This window comes from Gigantopelta aegis, chromosome 3, assembly GCF_016097555.1.
Source record: "Gigantopelta aegis isolate Gae_Host chromosome 3, Gae_host_genome, whole genome shotgun sequence".
NCBI classification, from domain to species: domain Eukaryota; kingdom Metazoa; phylum Mollusca; class Gastropoda; order Neomphalida; family Peltospiridae; genus Gigantopelta; species Gigantopelta aegis.
In genome coordinates this window covers 80,183,934-80,207,030 of record NC_054701.1, presented here as the reverse complement: position 1 = coordinate 80,207,030, position 23,097 = coordinate 80,183,934, and the positions used below count along the sequence as shown (strand labels likewise).

General features: G+C 37.7%; 1 protein-coding gene across 1 annotated transcript; it reads right to left on the bottom strand.

The window, feature by feature from the left end:
- Nucleotides 1-22,475, bottom strand: LOC121368864 (degenerin-like protein asic-2). Its single transcript, XM_041493619.1, has 6 exons — nt 22,417-22,475; nt 20,918-21,106; nt 10,429-10,609; nt 7,880-7,928; nt 7,042-7,183; nt 1-25 (listed from the first exon to the last, which is right to left on the bottom strand). Exons 1-6 carry the CDS (start codon nt 22,473-22,475, stop codon nt 1-3), a joined length of 645 nt encoding a protein of 214 aa, XP_041349553.1.
- Between the last annotated feature and the right edge of the window lie 622 nt (nt 22,476-23,097).

Genomic DNA, 23,097 nt, shown 5'->3' with positions numbered 1-23,097 from the left:
TCAATGTTCAGTACCATGTGAAGACCTGCAATGGAAATGTATAATGGAAATGTATAATCAGCACCAGATGGTAATGTATTGTCAGCACCAGATGGTAATGTATTGTCAGCACCAGATGGTAATGTATAGTCAGCAGACTCAGCACCAGATGGTAATGTATAGTCAGTACCATATGGTAATGTATAACGGTAATGTATAGTCAGCACCAGATGGTGATGTATAATGGTAATGTATAGTCAGCACCCGGTGGCAATGTATAATGACAATTTATATATAGTCAGCACCAAATAGTAATGCATAGTCAGCACCAGATGGTGATGTATAGTCAGTACCATATGGTAATGTATAACGGTAATGTATAGTCAGCACCAGATGGTGATGTATAGTCAGTACCATATGGTAATGTATAATGGTAATGTATAGTCAGCACCAGATGATGATGTATAATGGTAATGTATAGTCAGCACCAGATGGTAATGTATAATAGTAATGTATAGTCAGCACCAGATGGTAATGTATACTGCAATATATAGTCAGCACCAGATGGTAATGTATAATGGCAATGTATAGTCAGTACAAACCCAATGTTTATGAAATTTAATGATATGACACCCCTCCCCCCCCCCAAAAAAAAAAAAAACAATAAAAAAAAAAATAATAATAATTTTAAAAATTTTAAAATTTAAAGACATACTCCTCTGTCCACCTCATATTGCGCCAAATATAGGTAGATATTGGTAAGAGATGTTTGAAAGATGACGTTTCCTATTTCAAGACTCCAGACCTTCAACCTAATAGTATTAATGATAATTATTTGATAGATGTTTCATAGGGTTTATATGTGTGTGTTTATGTATTGAGTACCTTGTTTAGATTAATCTTGATAACGCTGTATTGAGTACCTTGTTTAGATTAATCTTGATAACACTGTATTTAGTACCTTGTTTAGATTAATCTTGATAACGCTGTATTGAGTACCTTGTTTAGATTAATCTTGATAACACTGCATTTAGTACCTTGTTTAGATTAGGTATAATAATGCTGTACCTGGTTTAGATCAAGTCCGATGATGTTATATATTGAGTATCTGGTTTATATCAGATATGCGAATGCTATATTCAGTACCTGGTTTATATCAGATATGCGAATGCTATATTCAGTACCTGGTTTATATCAGATATGCGAATGCTATATTCAGTACCTGGTTTATATCAGATATGCAAATGCTATATTCTCTACCTGGTTTATATCAGATATGCAAATGCTATATTCAGTACCTGGTTTATATCAGGTATTAGAATGCTATATTCAGTACCTGGTTTATATCAGATATGAGAATGCTATTTTAAGTACCTCGTTTATATCAGATATGAGAATGCTATATTCAGTACCAGGTTTATATCAGATATAAGAATGCTATATTCAGTACCTGGTTTATATCAGATATGAGAATGCTATATTCAGTACCAGAAGGAGAACTCTAATGGAAATAATATATTCAGTTCCAGGTTTAGACCAAATACCTAATTCACCAAACTCTCTAGGATTTCAATGCAAGTTGTAAAGTTACGAGAGTTTAGTGAAGTAGGCCCTAATATTAATTACTTACGATGGTAATGCTGTATTAATAATCAGCTTTCGACAGCAAGAAAATTATTGTACATTATTTAATATAACCTTTATATTAGAGCCTACTGTCATGTATTGTTACTAACTGGCACTCATAGTCCGTTTGTATAAAAAGGAAATTGATGAATGTTCATGTAACTTGTTTATACAATAAACTTCATATAAAAATATATTATGATTAATTTAACTTTTCAGCCCACACCAAAAAACGTTTGTTTTGTTTAACGACACCACTGGAGCACATTGATTAATTAATCATCGGCTATTGGATGTCAAACATTTGATAATTCTGACTCGTATCCATCAGAGGAAACCCGCTACTTTTTTCCTAATGCAGAAAGGGATCTTTTGTATGCACTTTCTCACAGACAGGAACGCACATAGCTAGGCCTTTGACCAGTTAAGAAAACCCAATCATTTGAATGGATCCACTGAGGTGGTTCGATCCTGCGACGCAAGCACCTTAGGCGAGCACTCAACCGACTGAGCTAAATCTTGCACAGTAAACCCACGTATCAATGCATATTAAAAACAATTACCAAAACAAATGTACATGTATGTCAATTAAAAAATATATATATTTCTTAACAAATTACAATCACAATATATATATATATATATATATATATATATATATATATGTGTGTGTGTGTGTGTGTGTGTGTGTGTGTGTGTGTGTGTGTGTGTGTGTGTGTGTGTGTGTGTGTGTGTATACATGCATATATATATATATATATATATATATATATATATATATATATATATAACAGGGTGACATAATGCTGGAACAGACAAATAAGGTAAAACTGTTATTAGTACACGGAGACAAAGAGTAAAATCGCACGTTCTTTACCTGACCGTGTCATCAGTGACCTTCAACCCTTTATCCAAAAATATCTGACGACATATAACCGTAAATAAAATGTGTTGATTGCGTCGTTAAATAAAACATTTCCCTACCTTTATCAAAAATGGCGATTAAACCTTTAGAATTTGATGGTAATTTGTTTTTTAAAAAAAATACTTCTGTTTAAAAATTTACATTGCGATATTTCTGAAAGAAAAAAAAATATGCTAGTAGGTATGTGTTTAAAAGTTAATAAGATGTTTTTATATGAGAATTAGCGTCAATCATTATGGAGTTACCTGCCGTTTTGTCGGTTCGCGGGTTTCCTCCCTAAGACTATATGTCAAAATTACCAAATGTTAGCCGATGATTAATACATCAATGTGCTTTAGTGGTGTCGTTAAACAAAACAAACTTCTTCTCCTTTTTTTCTCGGTTTACTTTTGACAGAAACGGTCTACAGTAGTATTTAAAATTACTAACCATATAGGGATCCAGCGTTGTGAAACAAAATACCCTTTGGGTGTTTCGTAGTGTTCGGAAACTGAAAACATATCCCATAGTCCAAGTCCGTAACCTTGTAGAAGTCACTGTAAAACAAACAAGTGGTTTATAGAGTCTGTCTATGTGTGTGTTGCGTGCGTGTGTTTACGTATATGTATGTATGTGTGTGTGTGTGTGTGTGTGTGTGTGTGTGTGTGTGTGTGTGTGTGCGTGTGTGTGTGTGTGTGTTTATGTGCGTGTGTGCATGTGTGTGTTTATGTGCATGTATGTATGTATGTATGTATGCATGTATGTATGCGTGTTTATGTATACGTATGTGTGTGTGCGTATGTATGTATTTTGTGTGTGTATGTGTGTGAGCGTGTGAGCTTGTTAACTGATATATTAAAGGTATGTGGGCCTACTACATGATAATTGTATCAGGGTGTATACTACCAAATCAAATCCCATAGACGACAATAGTAACATATGTAGCTAAAAGTCCTACCTGCAGCGTATCAATCGACATAAACGCCACGGATATAAATACTACCACCCCTCACACTTAAAGTGAATCAGAAACAATTGGGGGTCAAGCTGCTCATTTCTGAGATAACGGGTAGCATCTATGACTACCCTAGTTCCGCACAAAATTCGAGTACCTTTTTTCCAGGTACTCTATACATGTTTTAAGCACAAAGCTACTTGACACAGTGGTACTAGATGAAATTTAATTGCATATTTTTTTACCCAGATGAAACACACTCACATTTATCACCAATCACAGGACTTATGGTGTTCACTTCTCTGTCAAATGTTGGGTGCACCTCGAACTTTGACCCAGCCGGAAGTTATTTGGTTTAGTACTACCATGAAAACTTTGTTTGTTAATTAATATATTAAAGGTATGTGGTCCTATTACAATACTGTGTAATATTTGTATCTAAACTTTGTTAATTAATATATCAAAGGTACGTGGCCGTATTACAATACTGTGTGATAGTTCTATATAAACTTTGTTAATTAATATATTAAAGGTTGGGTATTTGTTTAGATTTAAGTTAATATTTTACAAGAATAAATTGATTTTTTTCAATATTAATGTTGATTTTTCCAACATTATATGTTGAGTTTATCAAGACTAAAGATGATTTTTCCAAGATTAAAGTTGATTTTTCCAACATTATATGTTGGGAAATAAAATTATTTTATTGTGTGTGATGGCACTAATAGGCTTCCGTACCAGCCTCCATGAACAATGTATTTAGTAAATAATATCAGTTTGATTTGACGTAAGAAGACACTAGGCTAAAAAATCAGTAACTTGTAGTACAAAACCCATACTAAGAAAACGGCGTTCCTCGTTTGAAGGATTATAACAACTGGTTAATGCCTCTAAATACTAATATAAATGAATGAGATCACTTAATAACTGGTTAATGCCTCTAAATACTAATATAAATGAATGAGATCACTTAATAACTGGTTAATGCCTCTAAATACTAATATAAATGAATGAGATCACTTAATAACTGGCTAATGCCTCTAAATACTAATATAAATGAATGAGATCACTTAATAACTGGCTAATGCCTCTAAATACTAATATAAATGAATGAGATCACTTAATCAAGACATACCACTCGGTTCTACCTAAGGAAAATGCAACACTACTGTGTAAGGTTACATATATTTGCTAATTTATAACCCAGTGCCAAAGTCTAAAAACAATGGCAGAATTCTAGAGATTTTACGAAATTCCTAAAAGAAAACATTGTAATGATTGCATGATATCACTGAGTGAATCTGAATGACAAAACCATATTCCGTGATCAAAATAGTATCTCTGCATAAGGCAGAGTCAAAATGACGTTTCAGACAAAGTCGTGATCGCTTCCATGATCTTCTATCAGGTAATCGTTCTTAGGAGGACCGCCTCTCCCCTAGGAGATTCCAGGGAGTTCATCATATCGCTGGTTTCACAAACCTCTTATCACGTGTTATATATTTATTTTATTTTGTATCTTTCATACATACATGGTGGAACAGCCAGCTGGTATATAGACTATACGAATCTAATACTTACTGGAATATCTGCACTCGCTCGTGAAGTCACACATATAATCGATAATAATTCATTCATTCGTATTTTTCGGGTTGCCAAAAAAATATATAATTATTTCCGTGCTGTTTTCAGGCATTACACGCACTATATGTATATTATGACTGTAAAGATTGCATATATCAATTATTTAAATATTTTTCCAAAGACCATAAAATTCTGGTTCAAATAATGTATGACAATGAAGCCCTTCAAAACCGGACCCTCTGTAAACCGGCATTCTCTCAAAACAAACATTTGTAACGGTTTCTTTTAAATATCAGTACAAAATAGCACTTCTCTAAACGGGATACCCCTTTTTACTTGGTTTACTGTTTAACGGGTGTTTACTGCATATGTACTAGTCGACCTGCAAGATATTAGTAATGCGTAATGCTAGCTTATCACTACCAACTGTCACGACGGACTTGGCCAACTCGCCGAAAAGTCTACTTCTACGACTGTCCAGTGGCTATTCTGAGCACTCTTGCAAATCCTTTCTCGTCGTATACAACTCCTACGACCGACTAGCTGTTTATCTGAGCGCACCCGTCGTACGTTGGTAGTGGGGGAAATTACAAAGAAACTCCGTCGTGACAGTTGATAGTCTGACACTAGCAATATATCATGCAACGGTTTTAAAATCAGTTGATAATCGGTAAACAAAAAATGACCCAGGTCTGAGATCACGCATACCTCGTCTTGGTGGGAGTGTTTTATTGCTCCCTGAACTTAGATTATGGGGAGCCATTTAAGATATTACCATACTGAGCACTGACATATTTCATTCTTTTGCAGTACTTTTTTTTTAAATTCACAAGCTCATGAGAGTTAAACATTTCTGCCCATAAACGAGCCTCAGGGGAGTGATTGGAAGCCAGAGTGGTAGTAACCGTGTTCATACTATACGCATCATTGTTTGGGTGTTTGGTGTAGAACCAACATTAATCTACGGGGTCTGTTGCTGTGTTCTGAATTATCATTCATCATGGTGAATTAATCGTTTGTAATATGTTTTAGATAAGTCAGACGCGTGTCCAGGAATTTGTATGGAGGACTCTAGACTGCGGTGAGCGAAGTGTAGTGGTTGTCGAGACATGCGACCCCGACGAATACATTGAAAAAAAAATTGCTTCACCAGGGAGTTTTCGACCCCTGCACAAGCACATTATTTATAAAATGCCAGCATCATCAACACTGTAACGTGCGCCAAAGAGTCATAGATATTGTTTTTGATTCTGTAGACATTAGAACATTTAGGAATACGTTGGATTCGTACAGATGAATATTTGAAGTATGAAATGTAACTTTTAACCAGACATACAGTGCAGAATTTGTATACAGTCCTTAATAAAAAAAAAATATCATCTGATACGATGACTTAACAGAACTATAAACCTTTTAATGTTAAACATTATATACCAGAATTTCCGAACATTGAAGTCCATAATACAATTATCATCTGATACGATGATTTCACAGACGTTCAGCCTTTAAATGTTAAACATTATATACGAGAATTTGTATACAATGACCTCCATAACACAAATATCATCTGGTACGATGTTTTCAGAGAACTATAAACCTTTAAGGGTTAAACATTATATACCAGAATTTGCATACAATGACCTCCATATAAGAACCCAGATTCGAGTCCCTTGCAGATAAAGTATACCAACGGTATTTAAGTAATGCCACCACGTGAGGCTATGCCTAGTTTGCATAGCTAATATGGAACAAATTAGCCTATAGTCATGGAGCCAAGGCTGAAATGTTTGGTCACAGTCAACCCTTCTACTATACTTTTTAAACCATTTTGTATTTTAAGTTTATCGTCTCAGAAGTTATAAAATGTTGGTCTGCTCTGCGAAATCTATTGCGAATTTTATAGAGAACACATATTTCATGGCCACCCTAGGCATGTTCGTAACGGGGATTCCACCATAGAATGATGTTTGAAACACGTTGAAAAACAACGTACCTGTCATCACACGGTTTTCCAGCAAACGAGCAACTGACGAGGAAGCTGTCCAGAGGCTGAGAGAAAGTCTCGATGACAGTCTCTCCCGCAGAGTTGAGCTGCATCATGAAGTCAGCCGAGTATTCCTCAAGTATTTGCTCCACTTGTAATGCAAAGAAAATGGAGCGAATAGTGGAGAATTGAAAAATAAAAGGTAATTTGATGTTACATGAAGTGTAGATGTTATATTTATTTATGCAGTTCAACAACCATTGCTGTAAATAGATGTTTGAAAAATGAGAAAACGATCTAACTGAAAATTTAGCAAATATCCGCCATGCGCACAACTCATTTCCTAGTGACATGATAACATTTCGAATTAATCAGGTATGGGTTATCAAGTCAATAGGAAACGTGGTTGCATGATAAAATTAATTATCTTCATTCACCTTTGTCCAATGCCTACCAGTCTTAACACCGATGTCTGACACCGAACTTGGTAGAATATATCATTCGGGTCAAATATTTTGGGTAATGTTTAAGTGACCACGCCATCATTTGTCGTGTCTTTACTTGTTGTAGCAGCTGGTTTTACTTGTTGTCGTACTAACCGAAAATACTGTGCAGGTGGTATAGTGTCACTTCTATAAACTAATGATGCGGTGCTCAGCCATGAGGGCTGTTAACTGTAATAGTTCGTGGTCAACCTATGTTGATTGTTTACACGAGACTTGTCCATTGAGAGACCTCACTAAACTTAGTAGTCACGGGACCCTCTAGAAATTGTATTCAATTGCATGGAGTAATTAATGATGGTGTGTAAACTTAAGGTTGGGCTACACATAGCGACATTACTGACCTGTGGTGTTTACTAGGTCTGGGTAAGTTGGATCAGGCGGTGGGTTCATCTGTAAAATAAAATCAGAACAAAGTGCTAACATTTTCAAAGTATATTTGTAATCATTGTTACTTGTGTTCAATTAAGGTTCAAAGAATCGGTCCTGGGCACACACATCGACCCGGTATTATGGTTGCCTGTCCATGACAGCGGTTACCGGTTAGTTGTTAGTGAGAGATCAGTCCGCGTAGTGGCGTTACACCTCCCCACTGAGTCGTTAAAATGCGCTCTCAGTCATAGTCAGTGGTGGGAGGCGATTAACCGTAGTTGTGTGTGTGTGTGTGTGTGTGTGTGTGTGTGTGTGTGTGTGTGTGTGTGTGTGAGTGTGTGTGTGTGAGTGTATGTGCGTATAGGGAGGGTAGTCAAACATACTATAGCAGCCACCTGCATGTATACAGCCACCTGTATTTATACAGCCACCTGTTTTATGAGGCTACTTTTGTATTCTGCCAAGCCATCTAAGATACCACCTGTTTTAAAAAGTCACTTTTTGATGGTTGTTTAACACAGGTCAATAATTAAGGGGTCATAGGCTCAGTCGGTAGAGCTTTCGCCAGGATGGATTTTCCCCACGACTGATATATTAAATAATTAAACAAAAGGTCGTGGTGCATACTGACCTGCCTAGAGAAAATGAGTTTACGGACAGATTCACTCCGTCATTGGTAAATGAGTTTATGGACAGACTTACTCCGTCATTGGTAAATGAGTTATGAGTTTATAGGTAGACTTATCTCGTTATCGGCAAACAAGAAATGAGTTTATGGACAGACTTACCCCGTAATAAGCACACGAGACGTAAGTTTATGGACAGACTTTCCCCGTAAGAGGCAAACGAGAAATTAGTTTATGGACAGACTTTCCCCGTAACAGGCAAACGAGAAGTGAGTTTATGGACAGACTTTGCCCGTAAGAGGCAAACGAGAAACGAGTTTATGGACAGACTTACCCCGTAATAAGCACACGAGAAACGAGTTTATGGACAGACTTACACCGTAACAGGCAAACGAGAAATGAGTTTATGGACAGACTTTCCCCGTAAGAGGCAAACGAGAAATGAGTTTATGGACAGACTTTCCCCGTAAGAGGCAAACGAAAATCAGTTTATGGACAGACTTTCCCCGTAAGAGGCAAACGAGAAACGAGTTTATGGACAGACTTACCCCGTAACAGGCAAACGAGAAATGAGTTTATGGACAGACTTTCCCCGTAATCGGCAAACGAGAAATGAGTTTATGGACAGACTTACACCGTAATTGGCAAACGAGAAATGAGTTTATGGACAGACTTACACCGTAATAGGCAAACGAGAAATTTATTGACAGACCCCGCCAAAGATACACATCGACTATTATTTGTCAGAAAAGGTAAGAGTATGCAAATATTATTTGTATTAAGAATAAAATTTATATAATTATGTAAAATCACAATTTAAAGAGCTGTGGGGAAAAGAATAATACAATACAAATATCAAGGTAAGTATATTTTAAAGCTTTCTATTAAATCAAAAATGAGAAATACGTTTATGCACAGACTTACCAAGTCATAGATAAATGTCTTTATAGATAGATTTACCCCGTCATATGGAAATGAGTTAATAAACAGATTTACCCCGCCACAGGGAAAAGAGTTAATGAACATACTTACCCCGTCATAGGGAAATGAGTTAATGAACAGATTTACCCCATCATAGGAAAATGAGTTAATGAACAGACTTACCCCGTCATATGGAAATGAGTTAATGAACAGACTTACCCCGTTATAGGGAAATGAGTTAATGAACATAGTTACCCTGTCATAGGGAAATGAGAAATACATTTAAAGACATACTTACCCTGTCATAAGGGAATGGGTTTACAAACATACTTACCCCACCATAAGGGAATGCGCTTGAAGATATATATATATATATATATATATATATATATATATATATATATATATATATATATATATATTAAAAGATATACTTTCCTCGTCATTAGGGAATGCGTTTAAGACATACTTACCCGTCATAAGGGAATGCGTTTAAAGACATACTTACCGCGTCATAATGGAATGAGTTTAAAGCCATACTTACCCCGTCATAAAGGAATGAGTTTAAAGACATACTTACCTCGTCATAATGGAATTAGTTTAAAGACATACTTACCTCGTCATAAGGGAATGCGTTTAAAGACATACTTACCTCGTCATAATGGAATGAGTTTAAAGACATACTTACTCCGTCATAATGGAATGAGTTTAAAGACATACTTACCCCGTCATAAGGGAATGCGTTTAAAGACACACTTACCCCGTCATACGGGAATGCGTTTAAAGACATACTTACCCCGTCATACGGGAATGCGTTTAAAAACATACTTACCCCGTCATAAGGGAACGCGTCTAAAGACATACTTACCCCGTCATAAGGGAATGCGTTTAAAGACACTTACCTCGTCATAAGGGAATGCGTTTAAAGACATACTTACCCCGTCATAAGGGAATGCGTTTAAAGACATACTTACCCCGTCATAAGGGAATGCGTCTAAAGACATGTTCAGTTTCTCTGCAAAGTCCTTCACGATTTGGAACATGATGAGATCGGATTTCACCATGGAGTACCGCACAGGATTGAGGTTACAGAACGTGACGGAAGGAAACACAAGAGGTTTGCTCACCACGGTCGTTTTCGGGGTGGCGGGTTTCCTAGAAAACAAATACACAACAAGTGGCCGTGTATCAGCCCGAAATGTCCTAACTGGGACATCTTGGGCTGATGGTACATTGTGGGCTGTTACAAGCCGCCAGAAACTAGAACAAGACATACGTGCGGGAGTGTGTGTTTGTATGTAATAATATTAATTATGTGTCTGTGTTTGTATATGTTTGTTTGTGACATCCCAGCACACATTTACCTCGGCTAATGGGTGTCAAACGATGGTGTGTGTGCGTGCGTACGTGCGTGCGTGCGTGTGTATGTCTGACGCCGAAGTGTTACGTCCCTCTTGATGATCTAGTGGGACGTATCACATTGATATGTACCAAGATAGTTTTAATCATATGAGTAATAAACTGCTTTTCAAAACAAGAAGATGTGTTTAAAGGGATATTCCTGAGTTTGCTGCAGTTTTTAAGATGGTATCGACTAACAGAGACTTTTTAACGATTGTAATTGCATATCAAATATATTTTTCTGCATAAAATATTAGTGGCTGTATATTAAACGTGTTTTTGATCGTTCTAATATTTGTACTAGGTTAAATTTCATTTTATTTCCTAAAATATATTTTTTGTCGTACGTACGAAATTATTTGAAGACAAAATCCAGTTTGAGCTTATTACAAATATTAAGACGATCAGAAACACATTGAATAACAGACACTGATATTCTAAACAAGAAAATTTATTTAATATGTAAGTTTAATCGTAGAAATATTTTATTAGTCGAAAACATCTTACAATGCAGCTGCAAACACAGCAATGTCCCTTTAATGGTTAATTTTAGCCGTTAAATACTAACCCAGGAAAAGAATACTTGTATATAGCACACCTCACCACATTTAACTACGGCTATTTGAATAAGTTAAATTTTGTTTTGTCTAATGATACCACTAGAGCACACTGATTTATTAGGACTTTATCGGCTATTTGATTTCAAATTATTTTTCTAATAGCAGCCAGTGATATTTTATATATTTTCCCCATAGACAGGACAGCAGATACCACAGCCTTTTAATATACCAGTTATGGTTATGACTCTGGTTGGGTTAGGGATGATTAATCAATCAATGTGCCATAGTGGTGTCGTTAAACAAAACAAACTTTAACTGGTTGGGTCAGGACAAATCATGGCAGCAAATGTTTTCTGTATATGCAATATCATGGACAGAACAGCACATACCACGGCCTTTGGGTTACAAGCCATTGGCTCAGATTATAAAATAAACGACCCACAGATGAAGATGGAACCCACGTCCCATCAAAAACATTTCTTTCTTGTCTTTAATTTGCTGATGTTCTAGTTGTTCTGATGTTCCCTCAACACACCCTGTGTCATACCTTCAAAAACTTCATCTCTGCCTTAAAAATTTACTACCAATAATATTTTTTATATTTACAATCAGGTCAAAACCCCCTCCCCCCAACCCCCCTGATCCGCCGTGCCTGTTAATTCTAATTTGAGCTGAGGATGTTTTGTGGAACAAATTAAACCCCATTATGAATATTATAATTCGACCAAGGTAATTTAGTTTGAATTCAGTACATGTATAAACACTTACGATATTAACTATTTCAGCAAATTTTCAATTATATTCAATAGAAATGTGTCCGGGATGAACATGTCTTTCGATGGTAATTTTAGTCATAAATGGTTAAAATCACATTTCACCCCTATGGCAAAGTTCACGTGCATCGGGTATGAAGGTCAAATTGCGAACGATTTGATACATTTGGGGTATCAATAATTCAAGCGAGTTGTTTGTTTGTATGTAAATGCGATTCAGTACATCAATCAATCGATAAATATCTTTAATTATTTGTTAAAGGCATCCAGTAACGGATCGGATTTGGTGGACCTTATGTCTTTAAATATAGATGATTACATTCATTTGGAATACCAAACCTCGCTACTTTATCATCCAAAACATTTTAATTGAACTACAATCGAAGGAATCCCATAACAACCAGAGAGCTCGCGATTTTTTTTTTTTTTTTTTTTTTTTTCATATTATTTATGTCCAACCTTTTCATGAACCCAATTATTCAGCAATGGTTACAACAGTTGTAATAGATCACTTAGTGGCAATCTCAAAACCTGGGGCTTCTGCAGATTTAATTATTTGCATTAACAAGTCAACAGGTTTGTTCGAGATTGTTCAGGATTTGAGTTACTCAGTGTATCTAGTGGATTTCAAACTCTCCAGTATTTTGTCCATGTCTGCCATCAATGATTCATTTTCAAATCAACCATGTTGAAAACCTCGTGAACATGGGCAAATCACTTCACTGTCCAAGTTCGTCCACTGCATAGTCTGTGTACTTTATAAGAGGCATTATTTGCAATTCCAAGATGTTTGACTGCACAATCAATGTCTGGTACTTGTCAAAGTGAATTGTCATTGAAGTCATTCCATTCTAATTGAATAAAGCTATACAAAGTATTCTGATAGTGCTTTGCGTTTCGGATTTGAGAGGAAACCCGCTGTCGCCACTTCATGGGCTACTCTTCCGATTAGCAACAAGGGATCTTTTATTTGGCTTTCCCGGGGATGAAAAAAACATGGTTTTTTAACAGTTTAAATGGTTTTCGTTTATCCTACCAATTGGTTTAGGACCACCAGGGTTTTGAGGGGCCCTGGTTAAAACCCTCCTTCAAGGGATCCGAAATCCTCCAGCGTAGACCACGGCCTAAAAACCAAACGGCCGTGGGGGAAAATTAATACTGCGCTTTTAGTTTTTTCATCGGTTTAAAAAATCAATGAGACCCTCCAAAATCTGAAAAAACGGGCCCAAAAATGCCCGGGGCCCCCCCCCCCCCGCAAAAAAAAACCCGCCCGTTTCTTTGAAAAAAAACCTTTTAAAAAAAAGTTTTTTAAAAATTTTTGGGGAAATAAAAAAAATGTAAACTATTTAACCGGTTTTAAATTTGAATAACCCAAAATTTTAAAAAAAAACCCTTTTAATTTTTAAAATAAATCATTTCCTTCAGGAGAAACAAAGATTTAAGGGAGGAATTTATAGGGCAGATCCAGGAAAAGTAAATTTATTTTCTTGGATGGAAAAATTAAGGGCTTCTCCTTTAAAATTGCTTTTTAAGAAACAATTTTTTTTTTAAAGGCCAATTTTTTGAAAAAATTTGGAAATTAAATTCGTAGACTTTAAAGGGGAATATTTTTAAATTTCTACGTTTCAATTTGTGGGTTTGCTCTTAATTTTCTTTTCCCGGCATAAATTTTTTTTTGGGAAAATGGCATCCCAAATGATTGAGGGGTTTTTAAATTCCTTTGCAGAGGGGTTCCTTTAATCCACCCCCGGGGGGGGATATTCTAATCTCCGCGGTGGGTTTTTAAAGGTTTGGCGGCTTTATTGGGGGGTTAAAGGGTTCCTTGGGGGTTTTGATTAAACACCGCCATGCCCGGCAATTTCGTTTCCCGGAGTTTGTAAAAAGGATTTGAAAAGGGGGAAAATTTGGGGTTTGGGGGAACGGTCTGTCCCGAACGATTATATTAGTTAGCCGGGGACGGAAATATTTTCTCCCAAAATTGATTTTGAATTTTTAAAATTTAAAAAATTAAAATTTATTTAGGACGGTGCGCCTACCCTAACGAGGGGCCCTGTAAATAATTTTTTGTGAAACTTAGGAAGGAAAATTGGGTTAAATTTATTGTTTTATCCATATTTTTCGTTCAAGGTATTGAATAGTAGTTAGGGTTAATTAAAAATTAACCAGTTAAATAGGTTTAACTTTATTAATTTTTTGGAAGGTTTAAATTTTCCCGGGTTTATTTTATTATAAGTTGGGGGTTTTAGGGGAAAATGTTTATTTTAAATCCCCAGGTTTCAATTAATGCAGTTGGGTTGTTTAGTTTTTTATTAACACCGGGTTTTGTCAGGTAGGGTATTAAATTAAAGGGCGGTTTTTTTTTTAGGAACAAACGGAAATAAATTTTTTATAAACGACTTTGTCATATAACGACCAACTGGGTTTTTGGGTTCAGGAATAATGAAAATAAAATTTTTTAAAACGGTTCATTCATTACTAAAAACCCTGGGGGAAAAGGGGGTTTCCCGGGACAAAAACGGGAAGATTTTTAAAAAAAATTTTTGTTTTAAATGGGGTTTAAAAATTTTTAAAATTGGTCCGTTGACTGAAAATTAATTTAAAAAAGTGGTTTTAAAGGGGGTTTCTATTACCAAGGGAAAGATTAAGGGCACGAAAAAGGTTAAAAACCCGGGGAAAGGGAAATTGTATGCTAAAACCTTAGGAGATTAAGGAAATTTTCCGGTTTTTGGGTGCCTTAGGAAAATAATTTTCCGGAAGTAAAGATTAACGGGAAAAATTGTTAAAAGCTGGTAGAAAGGAGAAGTCAAGATAGGGGAAAAGAGGAAGTGAAAAATAAAAGGGAGAGAAAAAAAAGAAGGAGAAGGAAAGAGAAGAGGGGATAGAAGGAAGAGAAAAAAAAAAGAGGGATAGAAAAAAGAAAAAAAAAAAATAGGGGGAGAAAAAGAGAAGGAAGAGAAAAGGAAGAAAGAAAGGAAAAGAGAAGGGGAAAGGGGGGGGGGGAGGGGGGGAGGGGAAAAGAGAAGGGAGGAGGAAAAGAAAAAAAGGGAAAGGAAAGAAAGAATTAGGAAATTTAAAGGAACGTTTGTTAAAAAGGGGGGGATATGTTTTTAAACCCGGGGGAAAGTTCTTTAAATTTTGAAAGGGCCGAAGAGAATTCCCACGGGGAAGGGCGGCAAAGTTTAAAGGGGAAGGCTAAGGTTTATTTTCTGTTAGGGAAGTTAAACATATTAAGGCGGATTTAGGCAAAACGAGGAATCGTTACGGGGGGGTTGAAAAAAACGGAATTTTAGGATTTGGGTAAAAGGCAGGGAGTTTGTAAGGGGGTTTAAATGGGGCCGGGAAATTTGAGGGGTGTTTACAGGACATTAAAAGAAATACCATTAGCTTGTGCTGTCAAAAAGATAGAGGGAGGCAGGCATAGTGGCAGATGACTACGTGTTAATACACAAGGCTCAGGCAGTACAGGGGTAGCGCTTTACAACAGGGTGATAAGACGAAAATTTCAGCCAGGTTTTCCCGGGAAAGTACCTATCGGGGAGAGTCATCTAGTTGGTCAGCTAGTCAGGCAAGGAATGCACCTGGTGGGCAAAGTAAGGATAGGCCTGCATTATCAGCCAATGCACGAACTTTTCGTCCACATTGCAGTTACTGTAAAAAGGATAACCATCTTGTCGGGGACTGTTTTAGAAGGAAACGCGATAATGCGCAAGTGGTCGGTTTAGTGAGGTCAGCTCCGTTAGCGAGAGAGTTAATGGTTAGTCCCATGGCAGAGAAGGTAAACCCGTATGTGTCCACTGGTATGGTTTGTGATGTGAAACAAGACTTGAGTCCGAAGGCAATATCAGTCTATCGAGACACAGGCTGCAGTCAGTCGCTGATCACGCAAGAGTGTTTAGCTGGTATTGAAAATTCAGATACAGGACGTAGTTTGGCTTTAACCTCGGTTACTGGAGAAAAAATGGTTGTTCGGTTACATAACGTTTTCTTGTGTTCGAAGTTTGTGACGGGACCAGTCATTATGGGTGTTGTGAAGGACTTGCCTTTTGAAAACATAGGAGTTTTGTTGGGTAATGATTTGACTAGTCAGTGTTGTGAGCCGCAATGTGACCAATTGTTAATTGAAGTCAGCCCTTTACCTATAGAAGAGTGTGAGGTTGATGAGACTAGATATTCTGCGTGTGTAATGACTAGGGCTATGGCCAGTAGGTTAGCACGAGACCCAGAGGATATTTGTGATTTGTCTGATACGTGTGTGAGCCATGAAATTGGAGTGGATGAGGTTATCAGTAAAATGGTAGATAGGTCAACTGAGGAATTAACCTGTTGATCTCCCGCAGAGGGGAAATGAACCAATTGTGTTTGATAGGGGGGACTTACCTTGTAATAGACAAGAGTTAATCCTAGAGCAGGGGGCTGATCCAAGTGTGTTGGCAGCTCGCACTACATTGTTAACTGAGGGTGAGATGGAGGATCAGATGTCAGGGTATTACATGGACAAGGGAGTATTAATGAATAAGAGTGTGGAAAAGGTTGTGCCTGATAGTGAGGAATATGTGACAAGATGTAGAATTGTGGTGCCCTCTAAGTACCGTCCGTCATTGTTATTGTTAGCACATGAGGACGTGTTTGCTGACCACTTAGGGCGGAATAAAACTCATAGTAAACTTGCCTCAGAATTTTATTGGAAGGGAATATTTGCAGATGTCAGTAAGCATTGTATGTCATGTCATGTGTGTCAGGTTGTGGGCAAACCAAATCAGCTAATTCCTCCCTATCCCCTGCAGAAGGTTCCCATAGTTGGGGAAGTTTTTTCAAAAGTGTTGATAGATGTCGTGGGGCCATTACCGAAAACGCGTTCAGGCAACCAATTCTTGTTAACAATTATGTGCTTAACTACGCGTTTTTCCAGAGGCGATTCCCTTAAGGAAGGCTACTGCGTCTGTTGTAGCTAGTGCGCTGCTTAAGTACTTCACGTACACGGGTTTACCAGGTGAAATTCAAAGCGACCGGGGTACGAACTTCATGAGCAAGTTAATCCAGCAAGTACTGTCTATGTTAGATATACGACATATTCGTTCTGCTGCATTCCACCCTGAGAGCCAGGGCGCCATAGAACGTTTCCACCAGAGCATGAAAAGTATGCTCCGCTGCCATTGTTTCGACAATGGTACTGACTGGGACCAGTCAATTCCTTTCGTGTTGTTCGCAGGACGGGATACTAAGCAAGAATCCTTAGGATTCACCCCATTTGAGTTGTTCTATGGGCATTCAGCCCGAGGCCCTCTCAAATTGGTAAAAGATAGTTGGTTAGACAAGGATAAGGCCGAAAACCTGCTGATTTATGTAGGGAGAGTTAGAGATAGGTTGTAGCAGGCGACCGAACTATGCTCAGAGCAAAATAAAATCAGTGTTTGATAGGAAGGCTAGGAGTCGGGAATTTAAACCAGGGGATAAGGTGCTGCTGTACCTTCCCATTAAACGGGGTTCATTGCAGAACAGGTATTTCGGGCCCTATGTTGTGCACAAACGGGTTAATGAGACAGGGTATGTGATAAACACTCCTGATAGGGTTAGGAAAAGTAGGTATTGTCACATCAATTTGCTAAAAGGTTATTTTGACAGACTGCCGATAGTTCCAGTATTACCTGTCCAAACTGAGAGTCACCCAATTTCCTGTGATGACGTCAAGACTGCAGAGATCAAGTTAACCAACAGCCAGATTCTAGCAGACTTGAGTTCTTATCTACAGCACCTTGACAGCCCCCAGCGAGCAAAGTTGATTACGTTGATACAAGACAATGTTTCCATTTGTCAGGACTTTCCAACGGTTACCAATACTTTAATCCAGGATGTGCGCTTGGAACCCAACGCTACACCGATTCGACAGCATGGCTATCGCATAAATCCTGTAAAACGTGCGGCAATAAAAAAAGGAGATAGATTACATGTTGGAACACGACATTCTGGAACCATCAAACAGTCAGTGGGCATCACCTGTTATTCTGATTCAAAAGGGAGATAACAGTTTCCGGGTGTGCGCTGACCTACGTCGCGTGAATCAACTCATCAAGGCAGATGCCTACCCTCTACCCCGCCTTGACGATTGCATCGACCGAGTTGGACACGCGCAATATATCACCAAATTGGACCTACTGAAGGGTTTTTATGCCATTCCGTTAACGGAGGAAGCTAAGGACATTCTGGCGATCATCACACCTGACGGCCTCTTCCAATTCCGAGTGATGCCGTTTGGTTTGAAGACTGCCCCTGCTGCCTTTCAAAGGATGATGAACCAGGTGTTATCAGACCTAGAAAACGTCAGTGTATATCTGGACGATGTGGTGTTAGCCACCGACACTTGGGATGAACATTTAACCGGGTTACAACAAATATTCAGTCGCCTACAGAAAGCTAACTTGACTGTGAACCTGGGCAAATGTGAATTCGTGAAAGCTTCAGTGACCTACTTAGGTCATACTGTCGGACATGGTTGCGTCGCCCCACTGCAGGCCAAGACACTAAGCATCAGCCAGTACCCTGCAGCGACCAACCGTCGTGAAGTTCGCCGGTTCCTTGGTATGGCTGGTTATTATCGTCGTTTCTGTGCTAAATATGCGACGGTAGCGGCCCCCATCAAATCGCTGCTAAAGAAGGAAACTAAGTTCCAGTGGTCAGATGAATGCGAGAAGTCATTCAACCGTCTCAAGCAGATGCTCTCCTCGTCTCCCGTGATGGCAGCGCCAGACTACCGAATGCCTTTCAAGCTAGCTGTGGATGCCAGTGACGTGGGAGCTGGAGCTGTGCTGTTCCAGGAAGACGAAAATGGACTGGACCATCCTGTAAGTTTCTTCTCCAAAAGGTTTGACAAACATCAGGTGAACTATTCCAGTATACACAAGGAAGCTTTGGCCATGGTACAAGCTCTGAAGCATTTTCAGATCTACGTGAAATCGGCAGTGCATCAAGTGGTGGTCTTTACTGATCATAATCCGCTTACCTTCATTCACAGAATGAAAGCCACCAACCAGAGAGTTTTGAGATGGAGTCTTCTTCTGCAGGAATACCCAATTACCATTGAACATATCAAGGGCACATCCAATGTAATCGCTGATGCCCTGTACCGAAGTTGAACATTATGATAATGTGTTGACATTCTTGATTTCTGTTTTGTTTATATATATTTTATTTGTATACCAGGGACTCACAGACTCAGTGTGATTACTGGTAGTCACCTTATTATTACATGTGTTATAAATGCCCGTATGCGTCGGTTAACGCACCTTTTTGTTTTAATGTAGTATATTTACCTATTCCTAGAGTAGAGGAAATATCCTTTTTGAGGTGGGGGTGTGTGACGGTACATGCTCTTAATTTCTTTTCGCCTGTTGCGATATTAATTGTTTTAGAAGGCCGTGTGCAGTTCCAAATGCACTTAGCCCAGGTGGGCAACTTGTTACGTGATACCTTTGCGTGACGGTCATCGAGCTGTTCTTCTATTACACACCCAGCCCAGGTGCGGAGCCATGTAGCCAGTAGTTACGTAATACCTCCTTGAGTGCGGTTTTTACAACCGTGATTTGGCGACTTGGCGTCATTGAGTCTGGCGATCTAAGAGAAAGATATGCCGTCTTGGTCGCTGTGGAAATTCAGATGATACGTGAGGTACCGCCATGTACCCCCAGGCGATATTCGCTGTCTCTGAGAGTTTTGAATAAATAGCTAGGGTTTTAGATAGATCGACGAGAAACATTTGGAGGTATCCGAGGGGAACGGTCGTCGTCCACTGAACGATCTATATTAGTTCAGACGGGACTTTGGTAAATATATAGTTCTGCTCTGTGTATAACCTTGATGTGATTGATGTGACTTTAAACATGTTAATACTGTATTATACCAATATTATTTAGACGGTGCTGCCGGTCATCTGACGCAGTAATCTGTAGGCTCACAGTCCTAAATAATTATATAAAGCTTAGCCAGTCATCCTAGAGGACCTAGGTAAACTGTAGGTTATTGTCTTTATTGTGATAGGTACCAGTATTAATTCTGTATTACAAGGTTATTGAATGAGTAGTTAGGGTTAATTAAAAATCAACCAGTTAGGAATAGTGTTGTAATTCCTTTATTAATTAAGTTCCCCTGGAAGCGTTTCTCCATTATCGCACGTGTGTGTGTTAGCGTTTCTCAATTATCACACGTGTGGGTGTTGTGTTACGGGGTAAGTGATTAACATATTGTGTAAACTAGACACCTAGAGATTAACTAATTAAGTGATCAGTTCTGTGTTGATATTATTGTTGTTATTCATTAACTACTGCGGCAGTACATTTGTCAGCGTAGGTTAATACAGATTCCAAAGTGTATTGTGTTTTTGTTGTGTTTTCTACTGAACAAAACGTGCTATAATAATATATACTTTATATAAGATCGTATCTCTGATCATACCTAGACGAGCCATACTAGGGTTTAACCGCCCGTTACAGAGAGATCTAATAGGTATACAGTAAGGAGAGATATTTTGATAACCGTGTTTCATTCAGTTACGGGTATTATAGAAAACCCGTGACATTATTATAAAATTAAAAATTGTTAGTCCTTTATAATTGGTGCATGAAAAGGTTGGATACAATTGACATGAATGCATATTGTCGCATTCAGGATTTGAACCCAAGTCACTACACATCTAATTCAGACCAGTGCACTATGTTATACGATACTAAGTAACTTACCGTAGATAGTTGATCACTAATCGTGAAACCTGATACACTATCATGGAGGAGGCGCCAAGAAACAACACCAGCCAGATAAGTTTGATGAACCATCCCTTGGAGGTAACAAGCTTATTAACTCCATGCGCCGACGTGTTCTCGGCAAAGTCTTTTAAAGTGGTTTTAATTGCTGGCATCGTCAAGAATTCACTGTGTACAAAACAAATATCATATAACAGTATGTCTACAATACCCCAGATGAGTTTTACTAAAGGCAAGAAATAGGCAAATGCTGTATATTGGCCACTTGTATACATGTACATATGTGGCCAACATTTGAATATTGATAACGTTAATTAAATAACGTTCTATGATTCGCTATACATGCACAGTATAGATTAAACTAACTCCATGATTAGTCATTATTTTATAGCGCCAAACAATAGAAAGATCGATTAATCACAAAAGTGACCCGACTAACTAAAAGCTCTATCTTTCTGAATCGATTGACACAAGGTTTATTGCCCTCGGTTGTTAATTACCTATTAATTAATTAATTACAGCTACTGTGTGTCGGTGTTAACTTAGTTTTATTTACTGAACACTGCAAAAGACATGGACCAATGGTGCCAAATACTTTTAAGTGTCATTAAATAAAATTATTTATTACCCATGTGGTTACAAATATTTTGGTACATATTAAAGTGATAGGTCCCACTTATGTATATTTAGAGAATAACTAACGAGCTACGAGGAATTACGGAATATCTGTCCCGAGTGAATTAATGTTGTAAACCCGAGCATCTGGCGAGGGTTTTACAGCATTAATTCACGAGGGACAGATAATCCGTAATTCTTCGTAGTGAGTTGGTTATTCTCTTTATTACCCATTGTCAATCTTTAACGGTTTTAAAAGTATATTTACGTTCTCGCTGCTGTAACAACCAACAAGCTCTACCAGCCATAACAATATATTCATACGCGCCGTTACCGGTGCACACCCAACAGTATCCACCAAAGAATAGTTCCAAAAAAAACCCAGTCAAAATAATAAAATAAAAATATTTTTAAACATTTGTACATATATTTTGATTTTTAATTCCGTAAATGTTCGTATCGTATAAAAATATTTGAAGATCGTAGTAATAGTTTGACCGATAAATGGAATGAATGAATGAATGAATGAATGAATGAATGTTTAACGACACCCCAGCACGAAAAATACATCGGCTATTGGGTGTCAAACTATGGTAAATTCAAAATCCGATAAATGGAATCATGAATGAACAAAAAGTAGTCCCGGCAGTATGTAATTGCCAATCAAATCTTGTCTTTTTAAAGCCAGCCAATCAGTGACTGTAGAAGCAATCTGCACACTGTGCAGAGATCGAAAAAATATTACCCCGTATATTTGAGCCCATATATATATATATATATAAACAGTAAAGTACTCTTATAACGAACTGCATGGGACCAGGACCATTGGTTCGTTATAGCAGTAGTTCGTTGTAAACATTTACAGAAGTTGGCCTTTTTCATTCAGGAAGTCGGCCAGTTTGGATTTTTCCAATTTAAACATCATAAACACAAGAATTATTGGGGTGGGGTTTTTTTTAATATTTCATTTATTATCACCAATAGAAGCAAAATATGCAAATAAATACAGCATGTTGAATCAAATGAGTATTCAGTTAATCACGTTTTGAAACAAAGTTGCTTATTTTTGTCTACTTAGTGAGCGTTGGTCTCATAGCCTGCAGGGCTGTAGCGATGTAGGCAATCGAATGAAACAGACTAGCTACATCAAATTTACTTTGGAAAAACAGTGTCCATCATGATTGCGCATTTACCGAATACTGTTCAACATTTCATAATATTTGTGTTACCTACCTTCAAAACAAAATATCCGGTTATTTAACGCTAATTACAATGACTGTATAGTGAGTTTCACGTATCAGTCTTATTGTTGGATACCGGCAACTTAAACAAGCACACAAAGCATTGAAGTGAGAGCAGACGGTTAATTGCTCAATGCATTAATCTCTTAATTGATCCCAATCTACTACGTAACGACAAGCGGACGTTATCTGATTGGACTTGTCAGTGCAAACATTTTGGATGCATTGTCGCTAATGTGACTGATTAATAAGATGCAAGTGAGTTTTCAATTTTCATTATTAACCTTGAACATTTACAGTTCA

Bases quoted from the DNA above. Each gene is read 5' to 3' on its own strand.
- LOC121368864 (XM_041493619.1), bottom strand. From the start codon at position 22,475: ATGTTTAAATTGGAAAAATCCAAACTGGCCGACTTCCTGAATGAAAAA. The intron at 10,610-20,917 runs GTAAGTTACTTA...TTTGTTTTCTAG, and splicing joins TTAGTGATCAACTATCTACG to GAAACCCGCCACCCCGAAAA. The intron at 26-7,041 runs GTACGTTGTTTT...TTTCCATTGCAG, and splicing joins GGAAAACCGTGTGATGACAG to GTCTTCACATGGTACTGAAC.